We start from the raw sequence: 15,720 nt of genomic DNA on the forward strand, positions 1-15,720 counted from the left end.
TGATGAAGTTGTGAGTTGTCGGTTAACCCCACCGGGTTAGTAATATCAGTTTAGGATTACTGCCACATATATTGTATACTTCCACATTCCATCTCCAACCGACTGCTCCAATGAATTACCTAACTAATACTATCTCCTAATACAGGTAGCTCTGATATTCTGACCACTCTTCGAGTCCAGCCAGACATGGGAAGCTCAAATACACAGCCTCAAGAAATACGAGGACTTCGCGTCCGAACCACAGATCAGCACACACAAGGCCAATAAGGATCATTTAAGCTTAACCGGGCATTGAACGATTACGAGGTTACCGCATCGGGTAACTCGTATTGACATCAGCCGAGATGACATCGCCGGGTATAAAGTATAAAGTATAAGCGATGGCACTTCGTCTTGAATATCATTCCTAACTAATTTTATCTGCTAATTTTATCAGCATTCATTTCAGTAATGCTCATCCAAACACCCCTAACAGCACTAACCCTCCTCTCCACAGCAGCAGGCCAGTCTCAACCTCGCCACCGCTGCACAAATAGCGACGCCTGCTGGCCAACCCCCGAAACATGGAACCAATTCAACACCACAATCGGTGGGAAACTGATCCGCTCCGTCCCCTCCGCCGCCGTCTGCCACAGCCCCCGATACAACCCCGGTCAATGCGCAACCGCAAAACGCAGCTGGCTCGATAGTTTCTGGCGCACGAACCAGACGGGCGGGTATGCGGCGATGGTGTGGGAGATGGGTGAGACTGGGAGGTGTTTTATTGATACACCTGTTGAGGAGGGGTGTGATCAGGGGATTGGTATGCCCTTTTTTTTCGTCTCTAGTAGGTAAGAGGGTGGTTGGTTAACTTGGGTAGTACCGTATTACTCCGTCCGAGCACAGAGTGTTGAGGATATCCAAGCCTCTGTGAGATTCGCCAGTGAGAAGGATCTATATCTAGTAACCAAGAACACGGGGCATGATCAGTACGTCTCCTCCTCCTTCACTGGTATGGTATGGTTTAACAAGCCAGTCTCGGTCGGTCAAGCGGAAAAGGCGCATTCTCGATCTGGACGCATAACATGAAGGGCATTGAATGGCACGACGCGTTTATTCCCCGTGGAGCGCCAGATGATGCCGATATTGGTGTACCGGCTGTAACGCTGCAAGCTGGGGAGCAGTGGTTTGGTAGGACAATTCTTACCAGGATTGGATTGAATTAACTAACGGAATAGATGTATATCAAGCAGCATCCAAGAAAGGAGTCGTGGTTGTCGGAGGCTCAGCACGCACAGTCGGTGCAGCAGGGGGCTATCTGCTCGGCGGAGGCCACTCGCCGTTTGCACATTATTATGGCCTTGCGGCGGATAGTTAGTATTGCCATTGAATCTCATTGTCTAAGCTAACGGGGAAGATTTATTGGAAATGAGTATCGTCTCTGCGGCTGGCGAACATCTCGTGCTGAATCGGTATACGGACCCGGAGTACTTCTGGGCTGTGCGTGGTGGTGGGGGGAGTTCCTGGGGGGTATGTCAATTGTCAATTCATATATTACGATGACAAGTCTAAAAGAATAGGTCGTCACGTCAGTCACATACAAAACACACCCAGTCCCCGAGAACCTCATCATGGGCTTCGTCCAGCTGAACGCCACCAACGGGAATCTCACCAACGTCCTGGCCGAATCGCTTAAGCTCCTCCCGGGTGTCACGGACGCCGGATACATAGGGTACGGCGATCTCAGCGGGGGGTTCAACGGGTTCTTCATGACGCCGAATAGCACTGTTGGAGCGTTTAATGAGACCTTTGCGGGCTTCTTCAATCTATCTACCCGGCCTGGTGTGCAGGGCGCGGTTGGGGCGTATCCGTCAGACTGGGATGGGTATCTAGAGACGATTCTGAGGGATCCGAATATCGGGACCAATATCCAGGATACGTCGCGGCTGTTGACGGCGGATGTTATCCAGGACAAGGCGGAGGATCTGGCACGGTTTCTGGTGAAGAATCCGGGTGGGGGGTTCAATTTTAGTAAGTGTCAATATACTGTTTCCATGCTTATGCTTACCTGCGCAGTTGGGAAAGTGAACAACGATGAGCGTGACAATACTGCGGTACATGATATCTGGAAGAAGAGCCACGCCTTGCTGAGTATCTCGATTGACTGGGCGGATAACGCCACCGAGGCCGAGAAGCATAAGAAGAGATTACATGCAGTACACATGAGCGAGACCTTTTCGGAGATTGTTGGATCTGACGATGGGACGTACATAAACGAAGCAAATCCGTAAGTCAGTCTATATTTTAATTCTGAGCTAACGATGTCTAGATATGAGCCGAACTGGGAGAGCGTGTTCTGGGGAGATAAGTATGAGAGACTGCTCGAGATTAAACGGCGGGTTGATCCCACAGGGCTGTTTATTTGCAATCGGTGTGTTGGGGGAGAGTTGGTGTTGCAGGCATAGCTTCTTTCTGTATATCATTGTATATGAGTATATCACTAAATCTAAGCCAAAAAGGCGAAATACTCATCCACCCACCGGCCAGCCTCAACCCCCTGGCTCACATCCCAAGGCTTAACAGCCCCAATATACCCATCCGGCCGGACAATAACGGTCGCAGCCTGCCCTGACATCCCAACCCACTTCTCAATACACCCATCCACATCATCAAGATACACCGTCCACCGACTCCTCTGCAGCGCAGCGGGCAAATCAGCCAACTCGAACACATCCCTCTTCGACCCGCTCACCAGCGCCAGAGTCAGGATATCCGAGACAGCCATGTACCGGTCTAAACAGAGGAAAGCGTCGCTTGCTGCGTTGCCGCGAGACTGGGTCTGATATGAGGACCTGGCTGCGCTGGATGCAGTTGATAGATGAGACTTCTCAGCAAGCAAACCGCAGACGGACTGCAGGAAGCCCTTTGCGGCTTGGACATCGGGGATCAGGAAATATAGCCTGAACTGGCCCAGGATCGGGATGTCGAGCTGGATGTCCACGGGATTTGCATCGATATACCGCGTCACTTTAGACGGGATCATCAACGCCCCAGGGTGCAGGCCATTCGGAGAGCCAGAACCAGCAGAATCTCTGGTAAGTAGTCCATCTGCATACTCTGCCCCAACGCCTGAAATAAACCGGATATTGTCATTAAAGTTCCGGGTTAGGGCAGCTTCACCCGCTTCAAATGCTGCGCAGTGCCCCGCGTCAAAGGCAATCAGGTCGTTGGCGATCTTGCGCCTCTCGGCTTCGTATGTTCCCAGCAGCGAAGGGGATGCGAGACCCCGGGAGACGAGGTTCAGTTTCCAGGCGAGGTTGAACGAGTCGTGCATGCTTGTGTTTGCGCCTTGGGCGGCGAGGGCGCTGTGGCAGTGGCCGGCCTATTAATTAGTCTGGTATACTATAGGTACTACGGTATAAGAACGGGACAGTACATCACCGGCGATGAATATCTGGTGCTCGGGGTCAGAAAAGCGTCTAGCAACGCGCTGGCCGACGACGTAGTTTCCAAACCATTCTATCTCGTCAACTTCACCCACAATACATGAAGGTATAGATAAGAACGCACCGATTGACTTCCACTCCAAGCTAAACGGATGCATGGCCTCCCTCGCCCGCGCCATGACATACTCCGGCGTCGCCTTTGCCTTGTCCACGCGCTCTCCAGCTGTAGCGCTCAACTCGACGTATAACCTGGTCATGTTTCGTTCCCGGGGAATCCACAGGATCGATCCGACAGTGTGCGAGCGCACGGCCACTTTGCTCCAGAGATCGGGGAAGTCTGTTTCAATGACTCCTGCAAGAAATCAATCAACACTATCCTGCTACCATGAGTAAAGAGTAAGGAAGGTAGGGGTACCGTCCAAAACCCCCCAAGAGGCATTCGACATCTCCCCCTCCAGCCGCGCATCGGGGATAAACTCTCTAACCCGCGACCTCGCCCCATCGCACCCAACAAGGAAGTCGGCCTTGACGACTCGATTCTCGCCTGCTGCGCGATCTTCATACGTGACGTCTAGCTTCCCCGCGCGATCGCGCGCGCACGATAGAAACGGGCTATCCCGCTGCACGGTTACCCCCCGCTCTTTCAGATCGTCGAGGAGCACGTCCTCGAGCATCCCTTGGTGCGCGAGCAGGATGTACGGATCTGAGGCGCCGACGAGATGGTCTGGGTAGTGGATCTGTCGGCCTTTGCGGCTGAGGGGGTGGGATGGGGTTGAGTCCTGATTTTATTAACAACTCCCGTAGTAAATGGGGATGGGAAAGGGAGATACATACCCAGAATGAAATGTCGTACACGCGCGCGCCATTGCGGAGAAGTGTATCTGCGAGGCGCAGCTGGCGCAGTGTCTCGATTGTCTTGGGCTGGATGCCGTCTGCCTTGCCGGTGGTGGTTTTATCGGGTCGGTCGTCGAGGATGAGTGTGGAGATGCCGAGGCGGACGAGGTTTACTCTGCATTTATTAATGATCAACAACTGTGATAATATTGTTATCGTGGGGATGGATATTATGTGATGGACATACGCAAGCATAAGACCTGCCGGTCCTGCGCCGGCAATGACAACGGTCGCGTGGGCGTCTGGGACGGCGTCGGAGAAGCCCTGGTCGTGGTCTGCGCTGGGAGCCATGACGGTCTGTGAGTGAATGGGAGATAGATCGGCTTCAGACGCTGAGCGCTTCATGGCTGTTATAGTTGCGAGGCAGATGTCGGATTGAAGCCAACAGTGGAGTGGGACGGTGGAATTCCGACCCCCACCTCTGCAGTTGGGGTATTTATCGATATTTATGAATACTTGAATTTCTGACTGGGAAGACTGCATCGGAGCTACATCTACACTTGCACTGAGTTCAGAAATATAGAATAGATAGATATTGATCTACGAAATCCTCGTAACCCCCCCGTCAACAACAACATCCTGCCCCGTCATATACGAGCTGGCATCACTGGCCAGAAACACACAAGCGCCCATGATATCCTCCGGCTCCGCAATGCGCCCATTGATCGTCTCCGTCTTCCAGCCCTCAACCAGATGCGAGAACGCCGCCGTCATTTCCGTCCGCACGTACCCGGGGCTGATCGTGTTGACCCGGATGCCCTACATAATCCATTAACATACTCACATGGGTAGCTTGGGTGGTTTGGATGTCATACATATTCAGTCAAATCCTTCGCAATGGCAGGACACATGGCCCGCACTGCACCCTTGGAGCCACAATACGCCGAACACAGCTGGCTGCGCACCGCAACGTGGCTGGCCATGCTGGCGACGAGAATAATACTCCCGTGCTTTGTGCCGTTGGCGATCATCTGCTTTGCTGCGTGCTGCGCGGTAAAGTACAGCCCGAGGACATTAACAGCGAGTAGATCGTGGTGTTCTTCGTACGTGAAGTCCAGGAAGCTGTGGTGGCGATTGATCCCGGCGCAGGGAACGCAGATGTCGAGTTTGTTGCCGAAGTCGGTTTGGAATTGGGTGAAGCCGGCTTCTAAGGCTTTGGGGGAGGAGACGTCGACTCTATTGTATTTTCATTAGTGGTCGTGTAGGTAGGTGAGTGGAGATCATGAGTACTTGTAGTAGGCCGTCCGCACGCTACACTCCTTCTCGATGGCATGGAACTCGGCCTGGGGCTCGATAACATCGAAGACGGCGACGTCGGCGCCTGCTTCTGCGAGTCCGCGTGCGAAGGCGAGTCCGCAGCCTCGTCCGCCCCCTGTAACCAGCGCCGTTCGACCTTGGAGCGAGAACTACACGGTCAGCAAACACATAGCCAAAGAAGGGAGGGAAATACCTTCGACATGACGTGTGTGTCTTGTGTGTTTGTGTGTCGTATGATCTGGAAACCCGGCCGATGTCCCATTTATGTGCGATAGCCATCCCATCCCTCTATCTATGCTATCCCATCTATCGAGTTGGTGTAGCCCCCACCCTTGCACGACACCACGACGCACGCCTTTCACTCCGAGTTGGAGCGATATGCGCCGGCAGTCATAGCCGATAGTCATAAATAGCAGTCATCATCTGGCCTTCACAATTAACTACACCACTGCTCTCTACAGCTAGCACACACGATGATCCCCATCGCCCAAAAACAATCCCGGCACGAGTCCAACAGCCTGGACGTAAGTCACATCCAAAACAAATCCCTATCTCAGCTAACGGTTCTTATGGTAGATCGTCGTAATCGGCGCCGGCCTCGCAGGGGTCGGAGTAACAATCTCCTCCCTCCTCGGCGGGCACAAGGTGCATCTCCTCGAAACCGCGCCCCAAATCGGCGAAATCGGCGCCGGGATCCAAGTCCTGCCTAACAGCTCGCGCGTGCTCCAACACTGGGGTCTTGAAGAGGCGTTGCTCAAACACGCGACTGTGCCCACGCATGTGAATTTCCGGGGCTGGCGCGGCGACCTCATTTCCGCGCTGGAGTTTCGGGAGTCGGAGAGGCGGTATCCGGGGACTTGGTATCGGGATTTCCATCGCGCGGATTTGCATCGTTGTCTGGTAGAGAGGGCTGTGGAGTTGGGGGCGCAGCTCACTACGAGTGTGCGGGTTGTGGATGTTGTTCCTGCGGGGGATGGGGTCACGTCTACGGCTGTGGCGGACGATGGGAGGGAGTTTGTTGGTGATCTTGTTATTGATGCCACTGGGGTGTTTGGGAAGTTGTCTGAGATCATGCTGAAACGGCCTGATCCGCCTGTGAAGACGGGGGATTTGGCGTATCGGCTGCTGCTGTCGACGGAGGAGATGGTCAAGGATCCGGAGTTGAGGACGCTTGTCGAGCAGCCGCAGGTCAATTACTGGCTTGGGCCGGATAAGCATGCGGTCAATTATGTGCTTCGCAATGGGAAACAGTTTAATATGGTCCTGCTGGTCCCCGACGATATCCCCGAGGACTCGCTGGCGACGACGGCCAAGGGTAATGTCGAGGAGATGTGCTCGCTGTTCGAGGGGTGGGATCCACGGTATGCGCCGTATTCCCCAGCATTACTGCCATCAATACTAATGGTGATGTAGGATTGAGAAATGCCTGAAGCTGTGCCAGTCCGTGCAAAAGTGGAAGCTGTGCATCCGACTGGGCGAATGCGACTGGACTCACCCTTCAGGATCGTGGATCATGATCGGCGACGCTGTGCATGCGACCTTGCCGTATCTCGCATCTGGGTATGTCTCAAGTCTTGTTTGTGAGCTATGCTAATGAAGCAGCGCCGGAATGGCCTTTGAAGACGCCGCCGTCATCGGCGAAGTCCTGTCGCGCCTCCCCAATGACCCTTCCATCAGCAAGAAATCGCCTGAGTTCCTGGCCCAGAAGCGTCATGCACTTGCCGTATACGAGACCTGCAGGAAAGAGCGCACGCAGATGGTCGTTAAGCGCGGAAATGTCCAGCAGTATCTGTATCACCTCCACGACGGGCCGGAGCAGGAGGAGCGAGATAGGAAGATGAGGATGGTTCCTACGCCGGAAGGAGAGTGTTTGGCCTGGAGGGATCCGGGCCTTGCGCCGAAGTTGTTGGGATATGATCATATTGCTGATGTGAGTGTCAAGTGCTGTCGTGCAACTATAGACAACTGTAGACAAAACTAACAGTACAGGTTAATGAGCACTGGGATGTTGCAGTGGATGTAGAGGGTCAGATGGCGTCACGGCTTTGATGTTATACTGTTGATAATGATATACAGACTAAAGATAATTACCTTCAACTCCCCTGGTAGTATGCTGTATAGTAACTTGATGAGGTCTACTATTACTGCTGAATACCGTAACCACGCAGATCTCTCCGATATTGCTACCGAACCATAACTAATACTTACTCTCAAGCATAGAACTTTAATATAAATCTAGCATTTCAAGTACACGATAGCCATTCTTCTACTTAATCCTGGATAACTTCGCGTATTAACCTAATTGAATAACCAATAATTCTCTTTTACAGGACTTGCTAGATGAGCGCACTTGTATTTTTGAGTCAACATGGCCGGGAATACGGTACCGTACGGTAAAAGCTTAGTGTTTATCTACCGATCTGTGATTTCATTTCCGACAGTCCATCATTTCCCAACTTCATCAGATCGGCGTCCAGGCGATTGTGGCATTGTGGGTCTGGAGCTGAGGTTGTTGCTGACATGGCGCAAACCTGCTTTTTCTTTCATCTTCCTGCCCATCAGGATGCTGCTGTCTGCGGCGCGCTCTGCTCGCACAAGGCTGCTGGAGAAGTTCCAGGGGTCGTTCCCTGCCTGGTCTTGTCTCCCGGTGCTGGGCCGCCGTGATGGAGGTCTCAACAGAGTCAGCACCGCCATCGCAGCAGTTTGCCTGTTCCTGTTCATCTTGGCGATACGCCATCTCCATCCTACCGTGCTGTGGTCAGTTGCCTATGACCCTCGCCTGGTGTTTTGCGAACACCCTATCGCGCAACTCGTGCAAAACGCCCAAAACACCTTCAACGCAACATTATCGCGCCAGTCGCAATCCCTGGAAGAGGCTGTGGCCCAGTACAAGCAGCGCTATGGCATCCCGCCGCCGCCGCATTTCGACCGCTGGTACGAGTTTGCGACAGCCCGCAACACCCCCCTGATCGATGACTACGACTCCATCTACCACACTCTGCTCCCCTTCTGGGCCATCCGCCCAAGCGTTCTACGCGCCCGGGTGCGCGAGGACCTGGGCCACGACAACCGGCTCATGGGAATCTCCATCCGCGGCGGCCAGGTCACCCACCTGGGCAATGGGCAGGGCGATTTCCAGGCCCCCGCGACGGTCGCGATGCTGACGGCTTTTGCGCACTGGCTGCCGGATCTCGACCTGGCGTTCAATGTGCATGACGAGCCGCGCGTGATGATTGCCCATGATGAACTGGAGGCCATGGTCGCTGCTGCTCGGGCATCGCACGCTCGGTTACTCAAGACCGACTCTACTAATAAGACCTTTTCGCAACCCCCGCCGGAACTACAGGCGCCCATCGAGCCGGTGCCCTGGACGCGGTTCTACGATCTCGAACTCCAACGGACGTGGCAGGCGTCGCGGATGTCCTGTCCGCTGGACTCGCCGGCGCGCGCACTGAACGACGACGCGCCGGACAATACAACAGCCTACACGGTCTCGCCGCTGGGGCTCGTCGCGAACCAAACGGCTTTCAGCGACATCTGCCAGAGCCCTTCGCTACGGCGGAACTTGGGGCTGTTCAACCGTCCAAATGCGTATAAGATCACGAATCAGCTATCTCCGGTCTTTTCGACTTCCAAGCTGTCGACCTTCCAGGATATCACCTACCCCTCGCCGTGGTACTATTCCCAGCAGACTGCCAACGACGCCACTGATCGAGACTGGGACATGCGCAGATCCCAGCTGTACTGGCGGGGGTCGACCACCGGCGGCCACAGCGAGGACGGCGAGTGGCACGATCTCCTGCGACAGCATGTCCTCAGTCAGCTTATTGACCCGGGCGAGGAACCACATATCTTGCAGCGAAACAGTAGCGTGAATATTTGCAGCGAGCCCACCGGAGCCGGAGCCGGAGCCTGGGTATTGAACACGGCCGCCCAACTAACTCAGGACACCAACGCCAGCACCACCACCAGCTACTTCAACACAGGCTTCACCGAAATCTTCCAATGCTCCCCCGCCGACTGCTCAGACCAAGAAGCCTTCTTCGGCGTTAAGCAATTCGAACCCCAAGAAGAAGCCTGGAACTACCGCTATCTACTCGACATGGACGGGCACGCATACAGCGGGCGCTTCTACGCGTTCCTGCGCAGCGCCAGTCTGCCGTTCAAACTGTCGTACTTCCGCGAGTGGCACGCTGATCTCCTCCTTCCGTGGCTGCACTATGTCCCGGCGAGTCTGCATGCGAGGGAGTATACGGAGCTGGTTCGGTACTTTGAGCATGAGGGCGTGGCGACGGCGCGTGCGTTGGCGGGTGCGGGGCGGGAGTGGGCGGCGAGGGTTTTGAGTAATGAGGGTATGGAGGTTTGGATGTTTCGGCTTTTACTTGAGTGAGTTCTATCCTAACTGGCTTATGTGTTGTTGTGGCCTTGCTAACGTGATTGTAGGTATGCTCGCGTGGTTGACGATAATCGGGAGACGCTGGGTTATGATGTGGACCGTGATGTATGATATTAGATATTAGAAGATCGGTTCTGTGGTAAATAGCCGTATAGTATAATTCTAGAGATACAGTATATACTGAGAATAATCTTTCAACCCTGAGTGCCTGCTCTATATATACTAATATACTCAGATTATTATGGAAGGTTGGCTCTGGCCTTCCTAACCCTAGGTCCTCGGGAGCTCTGGAAGTAATTAACCTATCTAGATGGCTTATATCTAACAGTATATTGTTATAGTAAGTAATATGTATACTCACAGGACTGCACTACTGCGGTTTGGTGCAGTTCGGCAGTCCTGTAAGTTAGGACTGTCAGTAGTCTCAAGGCCTAGGATGGTTATGGTCTCAGTCTGTACAGAGGCATAAATGATTCAAGACTATTTAATCTACACCAGCAACCGCTGAATTTACTACGTCCGTAGCTTTCTTTAGGTGATCAGGTTCGAATAGCCTTTTAAACAGAGTCAGGGATGTTTACACAGTGCTGGTCAACTCAATATTAACACGAAGAGAGATGGTATTGCTTAAAGTACGCTACATTTAAATAAATTTCATATAGCGAGTCACTATATATACTATACGTCCATCAGCTGAAGTGCGGTGCATTCAGAACAACGCCCATCAGGATGCCTGCCATGGTGCCTGCAATGGGAATCGTCATGATCCACGCAATGACAAGCAGCCCAACACGCTGCCAGTTGACTGCCTTATAAGTGCCATTGCACAGTCCAACACCGACCGTCGCGCCTGTAATACACATCGACGTGCTGACCGGGAGTTTATACTGCGAGAAAACAAGAACAGTAATGGCAGCGCCCATTTCCATCGAGCACCCGCGGCTGGGCGAGTGGTAGGTGATTTTGTTGCCCATGACTGCACACGTTAGTTCTGACCATGATATAATATAGAGATCGAGGACATACCCTTCATGATATTATACCCATACGTAATAAGCCCAACCGAGATGGTCGCCGAGAGAACCGCCAGCTGCCACACAGCAACATCCGCCTCGGACTCCGCCGCACTGCCCGTCTTCCACGCCCCATACAGCACAGCCCACGGCCCAACCGAGTTCCCAATATCATTCGCCCCGTGCGCAAAGCTCGCCGTACACGCCGTCAACACCTGGATAAACGAAAACGTATGCTCCACCTCATTCGGGTACTTCTTCGCACAGGAATACACCCGCTCCATGCGATCCCCCTCGGGCGTGCCATGGATCCCGCTCTGCGCCGCGTGGATATCGTAATGCAGCCCATACAGCGCGCCCACGATGATCATGCACGGGATCCGCTTTGCCAGGATCTTCAGGTTCCGGATCTCGTAGATCTCGCCCGCGCCTAGCGGGTTCTCGTGCAGCACGCGCAGCGCCCATGCCAGTGGGCCCCGGCCCTTGCGCAGCTTCGCGTGGAACTTCTCCTCCGCTTCGGCCATGAGCTGCTTGTAGTCGACTTGGGCTTCGGCGGCGCCGAGGCCTTTCTCGGTGATCTGGGCTGCTTTGGGGAGGACGGTGTCTTCGCAGAGGGTTTCGGGGGAGCCGAGATCTGCAACGTCGAGTTTCTTCACGTCGCTGTCGGTGTCGGTGTCGTGCTGGACAACAGCATAGTCAGGGACGACGGCGACAGCGCGGTCTGCATCAGCTGGGTATGGACGACTCCAGAGTAATGGACCCAGGAAGACGTGGTACCACCTGATAGAGGCATCGCGCTTGATAACCTGGGCGTGTGTCCAGGGGACAAAGAAAATCGCAGAGAGGATACAGACACCACCTCCTGTGCCCATGGTCACAGCAGCAATATACCAAGGCTCCTTATCCTTGAGCCCCAAGTTCGGCGAGCCCTTGTACACAATCGACAGCGTACAAACGGTCGCGGCAACAAGGAAGAAGAACGGCGCCGCCCACACAGCCCAGGGGACCGGGTTCCGCCGCATATGGACAACAGTCTTGATCAACATGAATATAATCGCGCCGAAACAGGCCGCAATGGCAGGCGCCATTCCCAGACCCGCGAAGATCGCTCCAAGACCCTGTCCCCCGTTCCAACCCCATTGCACATTCGACGCTCCAACAGTCGCAACACCCACGCCCGCAACAGAGGAAATGAGTGAATACGTCGATGAAACATGCGCTGAGTGCCGCGTACACCACATAACCCACGACGAGGCGGCGGCCAGCGCGCACGTAAAGGCAAGCATCTGCACGCCGGCGTTCCCCTGGAATGCCTCGTTCGGGATGATCCCGTTCTTGATTGTATCGGCGGTGCGGGCGCCGACGGTGATGGCGCCGAGCATTTCGAACACCGTGCCGAAGATCATGGCTTGTCGGTACGTTATTGACCTGGATGACACGCTGGTTGCCCAGGCGTTGGCGACGTCGTCTATGTGCAGTCTGTTAGCATGGGGGATTGGTAAAGATGGATGGTGGAGACGTACTGGCGCCATTGTTGTAGGCGTCTAGGAGGGCGAAGAAGGTGCCAATGGCAAAGACGTATGAGTACTCGGTGAGCACCATCTTGTCTAGCAGTATGTAGAGATAGGACTTGGTGTTGCGGAGTCTGACGAGAAAGACGATCACCAGCGGAGAGCGTCCTTTTATATTAGAGACTCTGGTGTTGCCCCCACGCGAGATTGCAAACCTTGGGCAATGGCCCGCTGCTGGAGCGGGACTAGACAGGCCGATTCTGATTCTGGTATCATGCACATGTCGCGTGCCCCAGGGGTCTGTGGCGTTGAAGAGTGCGCTAGTGCTGGAGGTATGATAGCCTCATTCTTGTCTGATGATGTTCTGCAGAATCGGTGGTAGACTCAGTTCTTGATATCTAGACGCTCCTACAACACTCACCATTCTACATGATAAACACACAATAGTTCCCTACGCATCACGACAGTATCATACAAAATCCTTTGAGGCATATATCTTTCCAATCGAGGCCAGATCCGTCGAACCAGCACCACACCACTGAAACAAACGGGCTCAGCACCCCACGACTCTTCTCCCTGAGCAGCACGTTCACACAACAAGATCGCTAATTCGCCCATCCAGAACGCTCGTCAGAACGCCATCCAGAAACGCCCAATTCCCCGTATTCGCCTCCTCGCAATCCATGGATCCACGCCTTCTACGCTTCAACCATACATCTTGGCACCGCTTGGCGGAAGTCTGGGCACAGAATCCGCGTCTAGTGATTTGCTGGCGCGGGCGAAAAGATCACTTGGCGGATGGAGCTTACCTGGTTTCCCTGCGAATAAGCATGTGGGAACTTCACACGTGTGTGCATCTCCATATCTCTCTCGCTGTTTGGAGTCTGCATATAGTTCTGCCAAGGCTCCGCCATCGCTGCATCTTCTCAAACTGGACCAGCTTCCTGCTCAAGACATCGGGAGTGGCCGAGTGAGGGTTCTCGTGCGGGCGACGCGTTACTTTGCCCGTCTTGACTGCGCCATCTGATCGGGCCCAGGGCTTGTCTGGTGAGGGATTATCTTGACTAATTACAAGCATTCTAAGATTGCTCGGCATGATGCCTGCCATGGCCGCCTCTTAACAACCTACGCACTTGGAGTCTTGGATGGAAATATTTGTTATCTTGGTATCTGGTTTGACACGACAGGACATTGACTGACAGCCGACATCGACACCCCCTGATCTATGCGGCAACCAGCTGGAGTCTGCTGTGCTACGGCATGCAGCGTCCGCCGTCAAGCGCGGGATGACAATCAAAGGATCCAAATCATTCTAGAATTTCCATGCAGGAGACCAATCCGTCGTGTCAGAGTCAGTCAGGCTAAAACTTAGTTAAATCCCGGGCACCCCGTCTGACTGCACTCTGCAGTCGACTGTCCTATTAAGAGTCCATACTCAACCAATCGGCTCAACCCCTGCGCCGTTGGCCACTCGCCCTGAGCCGAGACTGCAGGGTCTCTGTGCCGATCAGGCGGATTCTGCTGTTGCTGGCGCCACTGCTGGATTCGTAAGTTGCGTTCGCTGTTCCGTTCGGGTCTAGGAGCGGGCGAACTTCCAAACGGGGTGGTTTGCCTTTTTTTCTGCCTAACTGAGATTATATGAGATGAGATGATAGGTTTGCCTTCCGGTTGATATACAGCCAAGTGCAGAGATTTCCCACGTCCTGGCGGTGCTCTTTATATCCGTGGTTTACAGGGCTTCAGGATGAGTCCGAGACTGAGGTTGAGCTGTCTTACCAGCTTATGTGCGTCTACTAATGGGGGATGCAGGGGAATGTGTGCTGAGCGTAGATCTTGCACGCGCGGTGGCGGTGCGGTGTTCTAAAATAGGAAAAGGTAAGATATGTCTTGTCTGACGATAGATTCTTAGTGAAAAATATAAGGAATTACTATCTAGAATACCTACAAGAGCCACATAAGTCTTGCAGAACAAACAGCGTATATCGAAATTAGGAAGATTTCATATTTCGATTCGTATTCGTCCATTGTCAGAGGTCTGATAGTATATTTGATGGCAACCCGCCAGATTGAGGTATTCTTATAAATGACATAAGAATTGTAAGTCTTCATGCTCAGTGGAGTACTCGCCGTATAGTCGAACTCATTCGCTCCCCTTGTAAGTGTACAACACAGCATCTCATGAGTAGAACCGTCGTTTGACTACAATGTAGTGGAAAGGCTTGGTCTGATATATAAACATATACGAGGGCGCTGGTCACCCGGCCCTCAAAGCATCAGCTTCGGCTGTACCAGGGACTGCGGAAAGCCCACTCTTCAGCACTGATATAGATAAGGACTAGTTATATCAGGCTAATTTATTTCTATATACTATTAGCAAAGCGGGCATGTCCTGCTGTAGCTACAGTAAGATATAGATAGCAAAATATATTTCTATAGCTTATATAAACTACCTCTAGCTCCAGAACTAGTTAGTTATAGTAGTTAGTAAGAAGACTGGTAAAACAGGCTTCTTTAACTTTAATAAGCTTCTTATAATACTAAAGACAGCTACTGCAGTAGTATATTATATAGTATAGATAAGACTACTGGAGTAATTCAGGATAGTATATATTATGACTGGAACCCAAGATATATATCTGCCCAGGGGATGCTGACACAATCCTCTTTCTTCCTTTTTCCTTTCTTTTCTTCTATTTCTTATGTTTAGTCTCTAAGATGATGTATTTAGGCATTTAGGATAGGATATTATTCGGGTCAAACCCCCCAGCATAGTAGGCTAGTAGAATCGGTAGGCTGAAGAGGTATGAATACTACTACTACTGGTACTACTATACATCCACTAGTCTTGTCACTTCTAAAACTCATTTAATATGATTCCTCTGATAAGATCTCAGATTTCCTTTTATTTTAAAGTTCTAAATATCTTCGCCACTTGCCTCCAACAGCTTTCCTGTCTAGTAACGGTGCAAGACCAGATCTGTTTCGATACATTTTTTGCTGGTTTGAACTAGACCAGCAGTTATGGTTCCATGGACTAGATCGTCTTTAATATCCTCACTTGATCACAGTGTACAGTTTAATAAGTTATACCGGACAGGAAAGCTTACTTCTTCAGCTTGTCCGACAACATCATCGTCGCCATTCTCACCATATATTGCAGAATTGATATCAAATGAGCTATTATTAAATATATTCAGATGTAACCTATTAATAACTCATATATA

At 52.5% G+C, this 15,720-nt stretch overlaps 6 protein-coding genes across 6 annotated transcripts; 3 read left to right on the forward strand and 3 right to left on the reverse strand.

Moving 5' to 3' along the window:
- Positions 1-450: 450 nt before the first annotated feature.
- APUU_31653S (FAD/FMN-containing protein) lies at positions 451-2,444 on the forward strand (the record flags this gene model as incomplete). The annotated part of the gene is made up of 8 exons (XM_041702881.1): positions 451-802; positions 860-968; positions 1,016-1,170; positions 1,218-1,352; positions 1,397-1,509; positions 1,560-2,010; positions 2,056-2,266; positions 2,309-2,444. The coding sequence occupies 8 exons, from the start codon at positions 451-453 to the stop codon at positions 2,442-2,444; spliced, it is 1,662 nt and encodes a 553-aa protein (XP_041555622.1).
- A 41-nt stretch (positions 2,445-2,485) lies between these two features.
- APUU_31654A (uncharacterized protein) lies at positions 2,486-4,664 on the reverse strand (the record flags this gene model as incomplete). Its single annotated transcript, XM_041702882.1, has 6 exons — positions 2,486-3,361; positions 3,416-3,498; positions 3,550-3,777; positions 3,841-4,204; positions 4,260-4,434; positions 4,507-4,664. 6 exons carry the CDS (start codon positions 4,662-4,664, stop codon positions 2,486-2,488), a joined length of 1,884 nt encoding a protein of 627 aa, XP_041555623.1.
- A 195-nt stretch (positions 4,665-4,859) lies between these two features.
- APUU_31655A (SDR family oxidoreductase) lies at positions 4,860-5,778 on the reverse strand (the record flags this gene model as incomplete). Its single annotated transcript, XM_041702883.1, has 4 exons — positions 4,860-5,078; positions 5,135-5,495; positions 5,550-5,725; positions 5,770-5,778. The coding sequence occupies 4 exons, from the start codon at positions 5,776-5,778 to the stop codon at positions 4,860-4,862; spliced, it is 765 nt and encodes a 254-aa protein (XP_041555624.1).
- Positions 5,779-6,049: 271 nt separating this feature from the next.
- On the forward strand, positions 6,050-7,625 carry APUU_31656S (uncharacterized protein; the record flags this gene model as incomplete). The annotated part of the gene is made up of 5 exons (XM_041702884.1): positions 6,050-6,100; positions 6,153-6,937; positions 6,990-7,136; positions 7,179-7,506; positions 7,566-7,625. 5 exons carry the CDS (start codon positions 6,050-6,052, stop codon positions 7,623-7,625), a joined length of 1,371 nt encoding a protein of 456 aa, XP_041555625.1.
- Positions 7,626-8,139: 514 nt separating this feature from the next.
- On the forward strand, positions 8,140-10,083 carry CAP10_1 (capsule-associated protein CAP1; the record flags this gene model as incomplete). The annotated part of the gene is made up of 2 exons (XM_041702886.1): positions 8,140-9,962; positions 10,020-10,083. 2 exons carry the CDS (start codon positions 8,140-8,142, stop codon positions 10,081-10,083), a joined length of 1,887 nt encoding a protein of 628 aa, XP_041555626.1.
- Positions 10,084-10,957: 874 nt separating this feature from the next.
- Positions 10,958-12,587, reverse strand: APUU_31658A (inorganic phosphate transporter; the record flags this gene model as incomplete). The annotated part of the gene is made up of 2 exons (XM_041702887.1): positions 10,958-12,453; positions 12,509-12,587. The coding sequence occupies 2 exons, from the start codon at positions 12,585-12,587 to the stop codon at positions 10,958-10,960; spliced, it is 1,575 nt and encodes a 524-aa protein (XP_041555627.1).
- Positions 12,588-15,720: the final 3,133 nt, after the last annotated feature.

Source organism: Aspergillus puulaauensis, chromosome 3, assembly GCF_016861865.1.
Source record: "Aspergillus puulaauensis MK2 DNA, chromosome 3, nearly complete sequence".
Lineage (NCBI taxonomy): Eukaryota > Fungi > Ascomycota > Eurotiomycetes > Eurotiales > Aspergillaceae > Aspergillus > Aspergillus puulaauensis.